This window comes from Pan paniscus, chromosome 22, assembly GCF_029289425.2.
Source record: "Pan paniscus chromosome 22, NHGRI_mPanPan1-v2.0_pri, whole genome shotgun sequence".
NCBI classification, from domain to species: domain Eukaryota; kingdom Metazoa; phylum Chordata; class Mammalia; order Primates; family Hominidae; genus Pan; species Pan paniscus.
Window position 1 is genome coordinate 29,832,272 of NC_073271.2, and position 19,968 is coordinate 29,852,239.

Genomic DNA, 19,968 nt, shown 5'->3' on the forward strand with positions numbered 1-19,968 from the left:
TAATTTGGCTATTGTGTTAGTGAATAAGCCTGAAAGGTACATCTTCATTCATACATAAACATAATTTAGTTTTCATTAGGTAGATTCCTTGTTCACATCCAGCTGAGAACATGACACTAAAGAAATCGGGCTTTAATTAGGGAGGGAAAGAGAGAGAACGTGGAGTCCCTTTGGTTGTCACTTAAGAGATACAGATGAAGGAGAAGTAGAGTTGGAGGTCAGAAGGGCCAGAAGGTAAATGTAGTCTAATATTAGTCATAGTGAGGTGAAGGCTTTTGGAGAGTAGAGATTCACCTAGGGTGAGAATTATTTCCTAAGTTCTAGAGTAGGATGGTAAATAACAAATAGTCTTAGGTGCTTTGTCAGGAACTGATAATGACTACAAGTATATTTGAAATCATAAGAGTTATATTTATGTTTGCTGTGATCCTCTCATAGTAGCTGTGAAATATTTAAAGTAAGGCATAAAATTATTATATCTATAAGTAAAAATGGTCTATTTTAATGCCTTCAGTATCATAGTTTAGTATTAAGCTAATGCTAACTTCATAAAATCATTTTTTCCTAAGATAATTTTTGAGATTTATAGGAAGGTAGAAATGCATGCATTTCCTCTGGATTTGCCATTTGTTGCATAGTATTATGTATAACATTTTCTTAAACAAAAAGTTTAAAGAAAATATTAGCAAATCAAACCTAGCTGTGTAGTGAAAGAATAACATGCATATATGAATTGGTCTATTGTACAAATTCTAGGATAATTCAATATTTGCAAATATGTCACTATAATTCAGAATGTAAGTAAAGGAGAAATTCATTATCTCACTAGATGCTTAAAGAAAGCTTCTGAAAAAAATTTAGCCATTTCTTAATAAAATTATAAAAAATAGGAATAGAAGGAAACTACATAAACATGGTAAATAATCTTTACTAAAATACAACAACAAACCAACCTATTAAAATATGAAATACCGAAACTGTCACTGTGAAAGTCACAGGCAATACAAAAATTATTGCTATCACAACTATTTTGTATAGCTTAGTATTATTGCTTTGGGCTAGTAATGTAAGGCTAAATTCTTTATTTCCAGAAAATATAGATCTAGGAAATCTAAGAGATTCATATGTGAGACTATTAGCACTAATAAGAAAGTGTGGTAAAGTAGGTGGATACAAAGAAGAGAAATCAATAACCTCTTTATTTTGCAACACAGTAAAAAAATGGAAGTAAAGCTGAATGAACAGAATGTATTCTCATATATATTAAATATCTGTTTTACTATGCATTTAAAATCCAGAGCTTACCATTTTTGGGAAACTCTACAAAAAGATATATGACATGTTGATTCCAAAAGGATTTTATGAGGACTAAGTGAGATAAAACACACTAAAATGTTCAAGAGAATTATCAAGGTTGCCTATACAATATATTGAATGAGAAATTGTCGAGGAAAAGAAAGGCAGCTGCAGTTTCTAAAGGGAATCTACAGTGAGAAGTAGTCTGATTCACAAACCTCTGGTTAAATATGGTGTCTTGACTACACTTGTTTTCTCCTTCCCTAAAGTCTGCAATAATCTCAAAGGAAGCTTAAAAATGTTAATTCATAGCCGGGCGGATGGGGTGTTGTCACCTGTAATCCCAGCTACTTGGGAGGCAGAGGCGGGAGAATCGCTTGAACCCAGGAGGTGGAGGTTGCAGTGAGCCAAGATTGCGCCACTGCACTCCAGCCTGGGGACGGAGTGAGACTCTGTCTCAATAAATAAATAAAATAATAAAATACATAAGTAAGTAAAATCTTCATAAGGAGAAACATAACAGTAAAGGAGACAGTGACCAAAGATTTTAACAATTTTTCAAAACAGAAAGTGAATGGAGGGAGTAGTAACTGAGTTCACAGAGAAAGATACCACCTAAGTACCTGCAGAGGTCAGTTATGGAGATAACAGCATGCCCCAGGGATATCTTGAGAGAGTTCCTTGTGCTTGGGGGCTCCACGTATTCCAAAAGGCTGAAGTCAGTTTTACAGCTCACAGTGGAAATTCCTTAAAAGTCCATATCCAGATCTTTTAAATCTTCCTCTCCTACACTCCAGCAGATGGGTAACTACTTCAGTCCCCTGTCTGCTGGGGAAATGGGAGGAGCACTAAAACCGGAAGTGCTCCAGACTAGAGAGGTGAAGCACGGGATTGAAAGTCAAGTGAGCCTGTGCAAGTCTGCACACTGAAGTGTAGGGCCCTACCTCCTTCCTTCTTCACTCCTCCTCAAGGCAGCACTTAGATGAGTTGATCCCTTCACACCCCACCCAGCAGTTTGTTCTACCTGGCAAAACTTAACAGCTTCAGTGAAGAAACCTCCACATTACTGAACATTTGGAGGTGTCCCAATGAAAAGGTAACTCAATATACCTGATCATTTTACAGAGAAGCCCATCAGTGAACAAGCCTGCCACCCACGCTGAGCTTGGGCAGTTTTTCAGTGCCTCACTATTAAACATGGAGGCGCATCCAGGGACCACTAGATATATAAGGAAAACCTTAAAAGTGAAAGAGACGACCGAGACAGGCGGATCACAAGGTCAGGAGTTCGAGACCAGCCTGGCCAACATGGTGAAACTCCATCTCTACTAAAAATACAAAAATTAGCCGGGCATGGTGGGGTGTGCCTGTAATCCCAGCTACTCAGGAGGCTGAGGCAAGAGAATTGCTTGAACCTGGGAGGCAGAGGTTGCAATGAGCTGAGATCGCCTGGGCAACAAAGCAAGACTCCGTCTCAAAAAAAAAAAAAGTGAAAGACCCAGTCAATGAGCCAATGAACAAAAAAGGAACCCAGAGGAATCCAATGATCCAAGAAACAGAAGAACAGAGAACAAGAAAGTGCTTCTGGAAATTTAAAAATGTGATAGTTGGAAAAAACTTCTGTGGACAAATTGGAAGATGAAATTGAGATGTATTAGGGCAAGAGACTCATTTTTTAAAATTTAAATTTAAGATTTTAAATCTGTGAGTATATAGTACTCGTTTATTCTTTTTTTTTTTTTAATTTTTATTTTTGAGACAGGGTCTCTCTCCAGTTGCTCAGGCTGGAGTACAGTGACACCATCTCAGCTCACTGTAGCCTTGACCTCCCGAGCTCAGGTTATTCTGCCACCTCAGCCTCCTGAGTAGCTGGGACTACAGGCTTACCCAACCATGCCTGGCTAATTTTTGTATTTTTACTAGAAACAGGGTTTTGCCATGTTGCCCAGGCTGATCTCAAACTCTTGGACTCAAGTGATCTGCCCGACTCAGCCTCTCAAAGTGCTGGGATTACAGGTGTGAGCCACTGCGCCCAGCCAATACTCATTTTTAACTGTGCATTTACCCTGTTAAATTAAACGTAAGGAAAAATATTCACTAAATCTGAATTTTTTTGAGACGGAGTCTGGCTAAGTCACCCAGGCTGGAGTGCAGGAGCGCAATCTCTGCTCACTGCAAGCTCCATCTCCTGGGTTCACGCCATTCTCCTGCCTCAGCCTCCCGAGTAGCTGGGACTACAGGCGCCCGCCACCACGCCCAGCTAATTTTTTGTGTGTGTGTGTTTCCAGTAGAGACGGGGTTTTACCGTGTTAGCTAGGATGGTCTTGATCTCCTGACCTTGTGATCCGCCCGCCTCAGCCTCCCAAAGTTCTGGGATTACAGGCGTGAGCCACCGCACCTGGCCCTAAGTCTGGATTTTTGTTTTTAGTTAGAGAAGAGGACTGGCTTTTTTTCACATCGGCTGTTGATGAATAAATAATGCCTGATGGAGATTTTTGAAGCATTAGATTTGTGTTTGGTAGTCTGGGACAGATGTTAGTGTAATATGCATTGTTTACAGGATATGGAGTTAGCAGGACAGCTAACTCCACAGCCTTTGGTCACCAAGCGAATGGTATTGTGCTAATCACGTACCCTTTCTGATTTTCATTTTCCTGATCCATAATATGGGGATGGTAATAATGGTAACCTATCTCACAGGGCTGTGATGATGAGTAGAAGAGATAAGACCTATAAATTACCTAGTATAATGTGTAGCATGTACTAAATGCTCAATGAAAAGAAGCTTTGATTATAACCATCAAGTAGATGGACTGGTAATTATAGATGGTTAAGAAAAAGGTACAGTCAGCCCTCCGTATCCATGGGTTTCACAGAGTCCATAGGTTCAGCCTACCATAGATTGAAAACATTTGGGGGAAAAAATTATGTCTGTACTAAACATGTACAGACTTTTAAGCATACAGAATAACAGTTGTTTACATAGCATTTACATTGTATTAAATATTGTAAGTAATCTAGAGATTATTTAAAGTATGCAAGAGGACGTGCTTAGGTTATATGCAAATACTGTGCCATTTTATATCAGGGACTTGAGGATCCATGGATTTTTTTTTAATCCATGGGAGGTCTTGGAACCAGTGTTCCTGGGATAATGAGGGACAACTGTATATTTAAAAAGTAACACGTAAATGAATGAATTCCTTAATTGTAGAGCTATGCTCTGGCTCTAGTATTAGTCCTCTGACCATTAAAGATAGCATGTTGGTGTGTTTATGATTATACAGGAATTAAGTTTTCATAAACTTAAATGTTGCATTTTCACTTACAGGCGTCGATTAGCAAGGTAAAAGTAACAGAACCATGGCTCAGTTTCCAACACCTTTTGGTGGTAAGTTTTCAGAAATTTCTCTTTTTAATGTACTTTGGGACCAGATTTTAAAAACTTGATATTATGGCAAATTTAAAATTAAAAAGTAGAGAAAATAATATAATCAGCATTCATGTATTCCATCATATAGTTTCATTAATTATCAACTCATGCCCAATATTGTTTCATCTGGATTCTTTTGGAGCAACTCCCAGGCATCATATCATTTCATCTATAAATATTTTAGTATGTGTACCTAAAAGATAAGAAAACGTTTAAAGACATAACTTCAGTACCATTATCACATCTATAAAAATTTACAATACCGGGCCGGGCATGGTGGCTCACGCCTGTAATCCCAGCACTTTGGGAGGCCGAGGCTGGTGGATCACCTGAGGTCTGGAGTTCAAGACCAGCCTGGCCAACATAGTGAAACCCTGTCTCTATGAAAAATACAAAAATTAGCCGGGCGTGGTGGCAGGCACCTGTAGTCCCAGCTACTTGGGAGGCTGAGGCAGGAGAATGACATGAACCCGGGAGGCGGAGGTTGCAGTGAGCCGAGGTCGCACCACTGCACTCCAGCCTGGGTGACAGAGCAAGACTCCATCTCTAAATAAACAAACAAACAAACAAACAAACAATACCATATTATTGTACCTATAAAATGTTTGCTATATCTAGTCTGTACCTTATAGTCTTTGGACATTTCCCTGATAGTCTTTAGACATTTCTTGTTATGGTTTGTTTGTTTAAATTGGGATCCAAATAAGATACAAACATTGCAGTTAGGTCATGTGTTTCCCAAGTCTCTTAGTGAATTTTCCCCCACTCCTCTTTTTTTATCAGCAAGTTATTTGTTGAAGTAATGGGGTCATTTACACTTTTTCAAAGCCTGGATTTGAAGCATGACATTTTTTTTTGTTTTACTTCAGTTAAACTAAAGTTTGAAACATATCAGTCTGCATAAAATGTATTTTTGGGTAATTTTTCCTAATGTTATTAGGAAATTGTTAATTGTTCTTGCTTACACCCAAGTTACTTTTTAACAAAAATACTTATTAAAAAGTAGTACTTATTAAAAATTACTTATTAAAAGTTCATATTAACGGATTACTCGTGGAAGCTGTCTAATGTTGTCATGAAGAGAGTAAAAGTCTCCATGGGATTCTGGTACAGAGATCTCTAAACTTTTAAAAATCACTAGTTATTCGATTTTATTTTTGTCCCCCTTCTTAATTACTGTACAATTTCTGGTTTTTGTTTATAGTTACAGGGATGAATTCTGACAGGGCAGTGAAAATTTCTTCTAGAAGTTGCAGAACTGTAAGGCCTGTGAGGAAGGGGTCATTTCTGTCTTGGACACTCGTTCATCCCCACAGTAAATATTTTTCCAGTGACTGAATGGATTTTTACTTTATCTGTCAGTGTCATCCCAGACCTGGTAGAGAGGAGAGATGCAATGTTTAGATGTTTTTGCTGGTGTGCTGGGCACATTCACATTTTGTGTGAAACATACGTATTGTGTATTCCCAGTTTTGTGGAAGGTGTCCGAGCTTTTGAAAGCTTTCATGTATGTAATCTAGAATTATTTTAGTCAATTTGAGGAGACCTAGGACTAGAGTCTGCAAGATCTCAGTCGTGAGTGGACATCTAGTCAGCCTAAGAGCTGAAACTGAAGGAAAACCTAAAACCCATTCTCTTTGGCTATTATTTCATATCAGGACATCCCCTGCCCTTCTTTTTTTTTTAAGTCTGCTTCCTGCATACTGAGATACCCGTTTTTAAAAACAGCTTTAGTGAAATATAATTTATATTCCATAAAATTTGCTAGCTTTAGTTGTATAATAATTTTTAGCAAATTATATAGAGTTGTGCAACCATCACCACAATCTAATATATTAATATTGTAATCACCCCCCAAAAGATTTTCATGGATATTTATCACACTCAACTTCTTCTTTCATAACTTTTGCCTGTGGCATTTAAGGCACTTGAGAGTACAGTTTTAGGTTTAAGTTAGTCTGTTGCTTGGGTTTATGTAAGTAAATTATTAATTTATTATAATCTTGCTAACTATGGGATTATAAAACAAGTTTCTAAAAAAGGAATGTGTGCCTCTTCTTTTCTTTCCCTCCCATTCTCTCTCTTTCTGTTTCTTACATTTTGTGTCCTGTTTTACACTTTTCTAACTTTATATTCATAACTTCCAAGGACAAGAAGATGTGAATTTATCAAGTCTTTATAATACATTGACAGAATCTTGAAGTGCTGTGGAAATAGTGTGTGAGAGCATTTTGTTTTCCTTTTCTCACTGAACAATTTGTTTGTCTTTTCTTTGGATTTTAGGCAGCCTGGATATCTGGGCCATAACTGTAGAGGAAAGAGCGAAGCATGATCAGCAGTTCCATAGTTTAAAGCCAATATCTGGATTCATTACTGGTAATCACAGTCAGCATTTTTTCATTTTTACTTATCAGTAGTGCAGATGTCTGTGGAAACTCTATCATGCAAAGCCGAGATGGGCAAATATGACCAAGGAGAGACATTTACCTGTTTTGCCCTAACCTTGTGCCTGTCCTTTTACAATTTTTTTACGCATAATGGAATCATACCTTGTTTGCAATTTTTAGTGCATGTCAAACCACTTGTTTTGTGCATGTAATTTATGGGAATTGGTTAAGATCAAAGGACCAGTGGCTCACACCTGTAATCCCAGCACTCTGGGAGGCCGAGGTGGGCAGATCCCTTGAGGTCAGGAGTTCCAAACCAGCTTGGCCAACATGGTGAAACCCCGTCTCTACTAAAAATAAAAAATTAGCTGGGTGTGGTGGTGGGCGCCTGTAATCCCAGCTACTTGGAGGCTGAGGCAGGAGAATTGTTTGAACCCTAGAGGCAGAGGTTGCAGTGAGCCGAGATCACGCCACTGCACTCCAGCCTGGGTGACAGAGCGAGACTCCATCTCAAAAATAAACAAACGAATTTTCCTGTTTGATTATTTTTCAGGAATTCACTTTAGAAAAAGTGGAATCTTTATTTCCGGGGGAATTGTTCTGCTACCATGCCCGGCTAATTTTTTCTTCTTCTTTTTTTTTTTTTGAGACAGAATTTCGCTCTTGTTGCCCAGGCTGGAGTACAATGGCGTGATCTCGGCTCACTGCAACCTCCCCTTCCAGTTTCAAACGATTCTCCTGCCTCAGCCTCCCAAGTAGCTGGGATTACAGGCACCCACTACCATGCCCAGCTTATTTTTTATATTTTTAGTAGAGATGGGGCTTCACCATGTTGGCCAGGCTGGTCTTGAACTTCTGACCTCAGGTGTGGTTCTTAATCATTGTTATTTATTCTCCGTAAATACTTCAGAAGTACCCAGAATTTGGAGTATAGGTATTGGGAATGGCAAATAACTTTTTTTATAAAGTGAAAGTATGCGTCATCAGTTTCCTAAGGATTCCTATAAATGTGCTTTTGCACAATGGGTAGCTGTTCATATCTTAGTTAATAGCAGATTAATTAAAGTGGAAAATCTATGCCAGGAAATGGTAGGCCCTTTTTGAGATGATTTTTTGAATTCTAAAGTCAGTGCTGATGGATTCTTTTACTGTTGCCTATGGGCTTATCCTTGGACTTTTATAATGCACTCAACTGGTATTTATAGTATTACCAGCCTCTTTGTAAATTTTGTAATTTTGCTATTACAGGATTTCTCTCAGCTGCTGGTTTTTTTTTTTTTTTTTTCCTGAAACTTTTTCCATTTAATTTACAGGTGATCAAGCTAGAAACTTTTTTTTTCAATCTGGGTTACCTCAACCTGTTTTAGCACAGATATGGTAAGTTGGAATTTTACATGAAATTTTACATAAGCATAAGGCAAAATAAAATATCGTTTAGTTCTATTTGGTAATATGATTTCTTATGTTATAAAAGGAGAACATGTATCTCTAGCCTGAAATATCTTGTTACTTCTTACCAGAGAGTTATGTCTGAAAAGTGTCTTTCTCATATGGAACTAAAACAAAACAACAAAAAAAGTGGTGACATTTGAATGACAACACTGTCAAAAAGTGGAATTTCCATGGAGACATCTAAATTTTGGTGTTCCTTCACCAATTAGTTTTGGCTTCACCCATATCACCCACATTTATTTGAATGTCCCACATTTCTTGCTTTATAATGGAATGATTTTTTATCTTTCATTGACTGAAGAATAAAAGGTAAAGAAAATATTTGAGAGTTAGTGTATGGTAAATCCATAACATTAATAGATAATAGTGAATTATTTGACTATCACAAATAGGCATTCAATCTTTTAAGCCACAGGAAATACAGAGAGTATAATAAAAAGGGTGGCAAATACAGTTTTGGATTCTTGGCTCATGGCTTTGGAGAGCCATGCTGAATTCTGTTGTCCTCTAAGATGTCTCATTTTTTTCACCAAGGGTGCTTAGTACTTCACTTCCCTGAGTTAATTAGTGATACGAAGGCTGCTCGCTATGAAGAAAGAGCATGTAGGCTGGGCGCGGTGGCTCATGCCTGTAATCCCAGCACTTTGGGAGGCCGAGGCGGGCGGATCACGAGGTCAGGAGATTGAGACCATCCTGGCTAACACAGTGAAACCCCATCTCTCCTAAAAATACAAAAAATTAGCCGGGTGTGGTGGTGGGCGCCTGTAGTCCCAGCTACTCGGGAGGCTGAGGCAGGAGAATGGCGTGAACCCGGGAGGCAGAGCTTGCAGTGAGCCGAGATCGCGCCACTGCACTCCAGCCTGGGCGACAGAGTGAGACTCCGTCTCAAAAAAAAAAAAAAAAAAAAAAAAAAGAAAAAGAGCATGTGATTTGTAGTCGTACACCTGAGTTTGATTCCCAGGTGTACCATTTTCAGTGTCTCTGATTTGGAGATACAGTTACCCTCTTTGACCTCAGTTTTCTAATCTAGGAAATAGGAATGGTTATAGTTTTGTGAGAGTTGTTGAGAGGATTCCAGAAAAACCAAGGACTTATTGTGGCTCCTGTCACATAATAGGCCCTCAAAGTAAAACCCAAAAAGGTATCATCTCCAGGGACTGGGTATTCTGCATAACTGAATTTTCCAGCTAACTACTTTGTCCTCTTAAATGACCAAACTTTTAAATTTATAATCTTATGGAAATTAATAAAGGTCGATACAGCTTTTTGTTTCTTTTAAGCACAGTCTACAGAACACAATCTAAGCTTTTCTTGATGAAATGTCATCATTATGAAAATTAGTAACTGTCCTGAAACAGCAAAACTTTCATAGGAGATTGTGTGTGTGTGTGTGTGTGTGTGTGTGTGTGTGTGTGTGTGTATTTGGATATGTTTGAATTGAAACGAAATGATACCAGATCTCTGTGCTTTTTTTGGGTATCTGCTTTATTTTCTTTTTCCTGGTTGTCAGCATATTGGCCGCCAGACTGTCTCTAAACTAGTGTGCTTGCTCCTCTGAAGCCATTCTAATTCTAACTTCTGATCTATTAGAGCTAAAAAATCAGATAACCAAGTGGTTTTGGAATTACAGTTTAAGTAAAGTAAGAGGCTCAGATGAAGAAACAGCCTGCAAGAAAGAAGTCATGCGCAAGTGAGCACAGAAGCCCTGTTCTGTCAGTTAAATGTGAACGTTTAAACGCAAGAGACCTGTCTGTGGCACCTTTGTGAATTGTAGCAAGCTTCTTCTGCTTTGCAGCTCATACATGATCATGTCTCATACCATCAGGACCTCTCGCTGGAACCTTCTTCCGCAGACTTAACTTCCTCCACTGGATTATGCTTTTGTGTTATATTCCCAATTTTTGAAAGTTCATTTATTCTTTCAACATTGAAAAATTATTTATCAGATATCTCCTGTGGGCCAGGGACTGTTAAGAGGTGCTGCGGATATAGCAATGAACAAAATAGACAGAATCCATTCTTTTATTGAAACAAGTCTAGTGGAGGAAGACAATAACAACACAAAAATTGTCACATGGTGGTAAGTGTGGTGGAGAAAAATAAAATACACTCTAATGAATTTCATTTTTTTTCTTCTGTTTTTTGTAGAGGTGGGATCTTGCTATGTTGTCCATGCTGGTCTCGAACTCCTGGACTCAGGCCATCTTCCTGCCTTTGCCTCCCAAAGTGCTGGGATTATAGGTGTGGCCACCATGCCTGGCAAAGACAACTGTCTTAATTGAAAAAAGTGACATTTGGTTGGGTGTGGTGGCCCACGTCTGTAATCTGAATGCTTTGGGAGGCCAAGGTGGGAGCATTGCTTGCGCCCAGGAGTTTGAGACCAACCTGGGCAATATAATGAGCCCTCATCTTTAAAAAAAAAAATTTTTTTTTTGTTTTTTTTTTTTTTTTGAGATGGAGTTTTGCCCTTGTTGTCCAGGCTGGATTGCAATGGCACGATCTCAGCTCACTGCAACCTCTGCCTCCCGGCTTCAAGCGATTCTCCTGCCTCAGCCTCCTGAGTAGCTGGGATTACAGGCATACACCACCACGCCTGGCTGATTTTGGTATTTTTAGTAGAGATGGGATTTCACCATGTTGGTCATGCTGGTCTCAAACTCCTGACCTTGTGATCCACCTGTCTCGACCTCCCAAAGTGCTGGGATTACAGGCGTGAGTCACTGCGCCCGGCCAAAAAATTTTTTTTTAATTAGCTGGGCATTGTGGTGCATGCCTGTAGTCTTAGCTGCTAGGGAGGCTGAAGTGGGAGGATTGCTTGAGCCCTGGAGTTTGAGGCTGCAGTCAGCTATGATTGTGCCTTCTAGCCTGGGTGACAGAGCAAGACCCTGTCTCTAAAAAATAAAAACAATTGTCCTAACTTTCTAAACTATTTTTACCTGAGTGGCCCAAAGTCAGGTTTTTATAATGACTATGTTTATTAATTAAAGATGGTAATTTGGCAATCTTAGATTGAATCAATCTTTAATTTTTTTCTTACGTTTTGCTAAATAAGTTTGTGATGGCATATTTTACTATCAAAAATGTCTGTAACTCTCTTTTCCCAAAAGAAATGTCTTTGAAAAGTCGTTGGAAATTTCATGAACCACTGATATCCTGCCCAGATGATGGAATAATGCAGTGCAAATTATGAGTTTAGCAAGATCTGTCTTTCAACTGAGCTGATTTGATACTTATTCACATAGTAACCCTGAGTAGTACTTGATCTCTTAAAGCCTAGGTTTTTTTGTTTGTTTGTTTATGTTTATGTTTTGAGACGGAGTCTTGCTCTGTTGCTCAGGCTGGAGTGCAATGGCACGATCTTAGCTCACTGCAACCTCTGCCTCCCAGGTTCAAGTGATTCTCCTGCCTCAGCCTCCCAAGTAGCTGAGATTACAGGTGCCCACCACCATGCCCGCCTAATCTTTGTATTTTTAGTAGAGACAGGGTTTCACCATGTTGGCTAGCCTGGTCTCGAACTCCTGACCTGAAGTGATCTGCCTGCCTCGGCCTCCCAAAGTGCTAGAATTACAGGCATGACCCACTGCAGCCGGCCAAGCCTAGGTTTTTAAAATTGCAACTAATAATAGCTGATCTAAAGAAGCAGCTCCCTCCAACCCCCATACTATTCTTATGTTCTTCTGTGATTTTTCTGGTAGGGTCCCAGGGTAAGTCCTTACTCCTTTTGGTAGACGGAAGAATGGGTTTGACTCTGAAGTTTTAGGCAGTCCTTGTGTCAGTCATCTGGGGAAGAAGATAATTTTTTGCTTTTTTGTTTGTTTTTGAGACAGGGTCTTACTCTGTCACCAAGACTGGAGTGCAGTGGCATGATCATAGCTCACTGCAGCCTCAATATTCTGTGCTCAAACAATCCTCCGGACTCAAACAATCCTCCCACCTCAGCCTCCTGAGTAGCTGAGTCTACAGGCATACACCACCACGCCTGGCTAATTTTTGTATTTTATGTAGAGATGGGGTTTTGTCATGTTGCCCAGGCTGGTCTTGAACTCCTAGATTCAAGCAGTCTGCTCGCCTCAGCCTCCCAAAGTGCTGGGATTATAGGCATTAGACATCACATCCAGCAAAGAAGAGAAGTTTGGATTAAGAATTGGAAACTGTGTCTAGTTTCTCTCTCTGAGCTTTACTTACTTTGTTCTGGACTTTGTTTCAAATATTTGAGTGATACGAACTGATGGGCAGTATATGTTAGAAACCTTTATTATGTTTTATTTCCATGTAGAAACTATATTCCAGTTAACTAATTTGTTAACTTTCAACTGTAATCTGTTAATGCTTTGGGGACTCCTTGTCTCTCCTAGCTGATTTCCAATTAAGAATACAAGAAAACCTTAATTCTCGGAGGATGGAGTCAAGTCAGTGTGTGTCATGCCAAATTATAACTGTGGCCAAAGATGATACATCTTCCTAGAAATTGTCTTATTAATAAGGAGCTGGAAGGAGGTTGGCAGATATCCTTTTGGCAATTGAAGTGCTTAGAATTTTTTCAACCTTGCTATGATGTGGAGGGGAGGAGAATAAAGCAGTGGGAATAGACAAGAGCCAGAAGGTACAGGAAGGAAGAAGAGACGGGGTGAAGAGGCTGGACGAGGGCTCTGGAATCTGAGATGGAGGGCCAGCAGAAATGGAGAGAAAAGAGGGAGCGAGGGAGCACTACCTGGAAATGGGCCCTGAGAGGAAAGAAGGGAGCCAGACACATGAAGGCAAGGATTAGATCAACTTTGTGATCTGGTTCAGAATGGGTGTCAGGGCAGACAGCCGTATAGTCATAGTTTGTACTTTCTTAAGACACTCCTGAGTATGTGTCAGAAGGGCCTTCAGCCCCAACAAGATCAATTTGCTAAACTCATACAAAAAAAAAAAAAGAATAAGCACCCTGGACTCTTGATCCCCTCTCCTCCATCCCTCATTCCTGAGTCTTTACCATCTCAGTAGCTCATGGCGTTGAACTAAGATGACATCTTAGTTACCTGGCTGCCCAAACCGACACCTGGGCACCGCGCTTGATTTCCCTCTTTTCTTCACCCTGCATACCCAGTCCATCAACATAATTGCATTTACGGACTTTATCCCCAATCTGGCCACTTCTTTCCTACTGCTACCATCCTAACCTGTCATCTCACCTGGGCCCACTGTTCGAGCATCTGGACTGGATTCTCTCTTTCACACTTGCCCCTTTAGAGTCTAGTCTCCAAACAGCAGCTGGAATTTTTTTTTTTTTTTTTTTTTTTTTTTGAGAGAAAGTCTCACTCTGTCGCCCAAGCTGAGCAGTGGCGCAATCTGGGCTCACTGCAACCTCTGTCTCCCGGGTCTAAGCGATTCTTCTGCATCAGCACCTTGACTAACTGGGATTACAGGTGCACACTACCACACCTGGCTAATTTTTGTATTTTTAGTAGAGACGGGGTTTCACCATGTCAGCCAGGCTGGGCTCGAACTCCTGACCTCAGATGATCCACCCGCCTCGGCCTCTCAAAGTGCTGGGATTATAGGCATGAGCCACCGCGCCTGGCCAGGAATAATCTTTTGAGGAGTGCAGTGGTGCGATCTCGGCTCACTGCAACCTCTGCCTCACAGCTTCAAGTGATTCTCCTGCCTCAGCCTCCCAAGTAGCTGGGACTACAGGCGCGCGCCACCATGCCCAGCTAATTTTTGTATTTTTAGTAGCAGGGTTTCACCATGTTGGCCAGGATGGTCTGGATCTCCTGACATTGTGATCTGCCTGCCTCGGCCTCCCAAAGTGCTGGGATTACAGGCTCGAGCCACCCTGCCCAGCCTTCTTCCTGTTCGTTAAATGGGCCAGGTTTCTCCTTGCCTCAGGGTCATTGTACGTAGTGTTTCCTCTTCCTATAATTCAGTTGCTCTAGTTCCTCACATCGCAGGTTCATTGCCTTTCAGGTTTCAGTTCATATGTCACCTCCCCAAAGTGGCATTCCCTGACCAGCTAGTCTAAAGTGGTCCCCTCTGCCCACCTCTTTCCCTTTACCTTGGTAGCACTTATCACCATGTAAAATAATCTGGTTTGTTCTCTTGTTAGTTCTGCTTGCACTAAAATATAAGCTCTGTGGTGCTAGGAACTGTGTCTTTTTCATAGATATAACCCCAATTTCCAGATAGATGCCCAGCCCCCCACTCCCCCCTGCCCCATAATTGGTTTTTGAATGAATGAGAATGAATGACTGACTGGATTAGTCTGCACTGCTGCTGGGTCTCACCTCCAGCCCAAGGGGCAGCAGGTGAGAGATGAGCAGCCTGAGGCCAGGCTTTGTGGATGAACTGGGCTCCTAAAGGAATCTGTAGGTGCCAACACTGCAGGGAATGAGGTGGGACAAGAGGAGCCTGGCCTCATCCCTTCATCCTGTAACACACACAAAGTAGTTTCAGAATTGTTACATTCACCTCCACTACAAACAACAAATTTAGGCCCGGTGCAGTGGCTCATGCCTGTAATCTCAGCACTTTGGGAGGTTGAGGCAGGAGGATCACTTGAGCCCAGGAGTTTGAGACCTGCCTGGGCAACATAGTGAGACCCCATCTCTACTTTAAAAAAAAAATTATCCAGGTGTGGTGGCACATGCCTGTAGTTTCAGCTACTCAGAGGATGGGGTGGGAGGATCACTTGAGCTGAGGATTCAAGCCTGCATTGCGCTATGATTGTGCCACTGTACTCCAGCCTGGGCAACAGAGTGAGACCCTGTCTCAAACAAACAAACAAATTAAAAAAAAAAAAAGAACCTAGTAAGTAGTGTAAACCAAAAAGTATCTGAGACAAGAGGTCTCAATCATTTTAGGAGTTTATTTTGCTAAAGTTAAGGACATGCCGGGAGGAAATAAGCACAGGATCACAGAAACTGTGCTTTTCTCCAACGATGATTTTGATGGCTTCAGTATTTAAAGGGAACAGGTAGGCTGGAGGGCAAAGAGGGAGGATATGGTAATCCATATATTGCCAGAGAAAAGGAGCAGGCAGGGAATAGTCAGTTAAGTAATAGTAAATCAGTAAAGTGCTCAGTAAGTCGGCACTTTACATAAGGTAAAATGGAACATAAAGTAGCCTGTAGAGGTGTTTGACCTTTTATTTGTAGCTCCCTGCTTAGGAACAAAGGGAATGACAGCTTCTTGCATGACTCAGCTTTCAGCTTACTTTTCTACCTTTTGCATAGTGAATTGGAGTCCTGCGTTTTTATTTTCCTTTCACAGTAGATTTCAAGATTACTTTGTAGTTCCTTTTGTTTTTAAACAGAGGACATAGAAAGTACTATGTGAAGTTACTTGGACTAGGCTTTCTTTTCCACCTCTTATGTGGATATGTTAGTTATTTATAATATGATTAGGTTTATTTTCATTTTTATTTACTTTAGATATGCCTCCTCATCTTTGTGGACTTAATTTTATTATTTAAATACATAACAGATTAAAAAGGTTCTAAAAACCAAAACTAACAAAAAGGTGTGCTCAGACAAGGTCACTCCCTCTTCTATCCCTTTACCCTGTTTCCACCCGTTGTATTAGTTTCCTGTTATCCTTCATTTATTTTTGTTGGAAAAAAGCAGGTACATAATGTATATAATGTGTATGTATTCTATTTAAATTACTTCCTTTCCTCCTTACATTAAGGTAACCTGCTATAAATGCTCTCTGTTCTTTTTTTTTTTTTTTTTTTTTTTTTTTTGGAGACAGAGTCTTGCTCTGTCACCCAGGCTGGAGTGCAGTGGCGTGATCTCCACTCACTGCAACCTCCATCTCCTAGGTTTAAGCAATTCTCTGCCTCAGCCTCCTGAGTAGCTGGGATTACAGGCACGTGCCACCATGCCCAGCTAATTTTTTGTATTTTTAGTAGAGATGGGGTTTCACCATCTTGGCCAGGCTGGTCTTGAACTCCTGACCTCATGATCCACCCTTCTCGGCCTCCCAAAGTGCTGGGATTACAGGCGTGAGCCACCGTGCCCAGCCTGTTTTTTTGTTTTTGTCACTGCAACCTCCGTCTCCTGGGTTTAAGCAATTGTCATGCCTCAGTCTCCCAAATAGCTGGGGCTACAGGTGCCTGCATGCCCAGCCAATTTTTGTGTTTTTAGTAGAGACAGGGTTTCATCTTGTTGGTCAGACTGGTCTCGAACTCCTGACCTCAGGTGATCCACCTGCCTCGGCCTCCCAAAGTGCTGGGATTACAGGCATGAGCCACCGCGCCCAGCCGTAACTACCATATTTCCATAAATTTCTGAGAATTTTCATTACCAGGGATTCCCCACAGTTATGTTTATTGAGAAAAGCATTTTTTGAGTATCACGACATTTTCAACTAAATGTTGGGATTGTCGTGTGTGGTTTAAAGTCAAGTCCCTAGAACCTCATGATTAAGTTTCTTCTCCTCACCCATGGAAACACTTCTGTAGGACGCCTTTAGAGTCAAATTAAGCCATTACCTAAAGTCTTCTTCCCTAACCTACTCATTTTCCCACACTGGATATTCCTGTTTCTCACCAGAGACCATACTGGGCAGTGGTGTGGGGAACAGGGAGTGGGCACCTGCCTGACTGATTGATTGGTTTTAGTGTGCATGTTGATGTTGATTTTTATTAATGGGAACTCTTCCCCACCAAACCGTTTTAAATAGTTGCGTATCTTTTAAAAAACTACTTAGCAAAAGCAGGAAGTTCACCATTTCATTTTATTTAATTTCCTTTATAAAACCTGAAAGGTAGTACAAAAATAAAGCAACCAGAAGCCAGTTTCATCTATGAACATAGATCCAAAAAAGTCAAAATCTTAGCAAATAGAATTTCACAATGTATGAAAAGAATACACAATGACCAACTTTATGCCAGAGGTGCAAGATTGGTTCAGAGTCGAAAAATTCTATCAACATTAGTCATTATTTCAGCAGATAAAAGGAAGAAGAAAACTTGTGATCGGATTGGTAATTACAGATTAGGCACCCGATGAAAAATACAGTAACCATTTCTAATAAGTAGAAAGGAAACTACTTAAATATGTGAGACTACTATCCATGAAAAGAGTCAAACTCTGTAAAATATTTGAAAAGGTTTATTCCAAGCCAAATATGAGTCACCAATGGCCTGTGACACAGCCCTCAGGAGACCCTGAGACCATTTGCCCAAGGTGGTTGGTATATAACGTGGTTTTATACATTTTAGGGAGACATAAGACATCAATCAATATATGTAAAATGTACATTATTTCGGTCTGGAACAATGGGACAACTGGAAGCAGAGGCTTCCAGGTCATACGTGGATTCAAGAGTTTTTAATTGGCATTTCATTGAAAGAGTTATTATCCAAAGAGCTGGAATCAATAGAAAGGAATGTATGGGTTATCATAAGTGGTTTTGGAGAACAAAGTTTTGTCATGCGGGTGAAGCCTCCCGGTAGTAGACTTCAGAGAAAATAGATGGTAAATATTTCTTACCAGACTTTAAGAGCCTCCTTTATCAGTTTTAAGGCCTGTGTTGATGCTAATGCTGGTCAGCTGGGCCTGAATTCCAAAAGGGAGGAGGGTATAATGAGGCATGTCTGACTTCCTCTTCCCATCTTGGCTTGAACTAGTTTTTCAGGTTAATTTTGGAATGCCCTTGGCTGAGATGAGGGGTCCGTTCAGATGGTGGGGGGCTCAAAATTTTGTTTTCGGTTTACATTACTTTCCAGAAATCACTACCAACTGTCATTCTAAACAATGAACTCTATTAAACTATTAGCTCTAGTAAATCTACTGTTTCATTTAAACTCAGAACTGAGCAAGAACGCATTCGGTAATGTCTTAGAGGCAGTAAGAGCAATAAAAAAGATTGGCCTAAATATTGAAAAAGAAAGATAATGCTCATTTTTTTCTAGTTATGTGATTGTATACTTAGTACACCCAAGAGATTTTAGTTTTAAAATATTAATAAGAACTTGTAGGAGTCTGGTAGGATAGCTAAATACAGCCTAAATAATTTTTTAAAATAAAAAATGTTCTCTGTGCTTGAAATAAGCACCTAAAAATGGAAATGGGGGGAATGTTTCATCTAAAATCTGGCAAAAATGATAAAATTCTTCAGAATACATTTAGCAAGAAAAGCATATTATATGAAAAAAGTGATACAATTTTATTAAAGGAAATATTAGTATATTTGAACAACCGGAAAGATTCTCTTTTCTTTGGTTGGGTAAACTATTGATGCAAAAGCAATTGCGGTTTAATCAATTCTCCAAAAATCCCTTTCTAAGGCAGTTTTTGGATCCCAGTAGGGTTGTTTGTATAATAGATAAAATAATCTAAATGTTCATAGGAAAATAGACACCCATGAATAACCAAGGGGAAAAAAAAAACCTTCCCAGACCTTCCCGGATCACAATATACCAGAGAGCCAGTGTGATCAAATCATTGTAATATTGACCTGGAAATTGTTCAGTCAGAATAGATAGTCCAGAGATAGTTCTAACTTCATATGAACATTTGATACATGATAAAAATGTATATTAGTTCAGTGAGAAGAAGAGGGATTGATTAATAAATATTACTGGGAAAGCTAGGAATCCATGTAGAAGAAATATGATTGGACCCTGGAATAACTCCCCCACCCCTACACATAATTATTGGTTTAAGGATTGAAATGAAATAAAATAATACAATGTTAGAAAATCAAGGACTAACAACCTTCTAATCATATGATAAAAGAAATATTTTATATACGAAAATTTAGAATTTTTATGCCGTACATATACATAAATCAACAAATAATGAATTTTTAAAAATCTTTCAGCGGTCAGCAGATAAACAGTTAATTTGTGATATACTATGAACTATTATAAACTAACAACAAAAAGACATGCAATATATAGAAAATTTGGCAAAGGATTTGAATAAGCAGTTCATAGAAGTGCAAATCCAAATGGCCACGAAATATAGGAAAGTGATACTCAGGTTCACAAGTAGTGAGAAGAATTCAGATTCTGAATTCTTTGCTGAAGGGCCCATGACTACAGGAGAATGGGGAACTCCTATCTGAGGCAAAAAGAAGGTTTCTGCAACCACAGAGCTTTGTTTCCTGCGTTATGATCTTTATTTTCTAAAATGATTGTGCCAACTTTTACAATCTTGATCACTTTTAGAGATTTGTATCTTTGTCTTATGCCATACTTTTTATTGTGTTACATGTTTTCTTTCTTTGAGTTAATTCCAGCTATGCAGAATTGTTTTCTGTGTAACTTAATTTTCTTTTGTGAACACTGTCCGGATATGGCTCAGTCTAAAAGATCATGGTATTTTAATTGAACTATCTTATTTAGATCTTTCAAATACATTTTTCATAACATTGGTTTAAAAAAATCCTCATGCTTTTAATATCTGG

At 39.6% G+C, this 19,968-nt stretch overlaps 1 protein-coding gene across 9 annotated transcripts in view; it reads left to right on the forward strand.

Moving 5' to 3' along the window:
• ITSN1 (intersectin 1) overlaps positions 1-19,968 on the forward strand; it is a 257,613-nt gene that overhangs the window by 72,544 nt on the left and 165,101 nt on the right. For all 9 annotated transcript variants that reach the window (XM_034947835.3, XM_034947836.3, XM_008977693.5 and 6 more), the window contains exons 2-4: positions 4,628-4,687; positions 7,013-7,105; positions 8,430-8,493. In XM_034947835.3, the coding sequence (XP_034803726.3) occupies positions 4,660-4,687; positions 7,013-7,105; positions 8,430-8,493 (185 nt within the window). In that variant the 5' untranslated portion in view covers positions 4,628-4,659. The remainder of the gene's footprint in view (positions 1-4,627; positions 4,688-7,012; positions 7,106-8,429; positions 8,494-19,968) is intronic.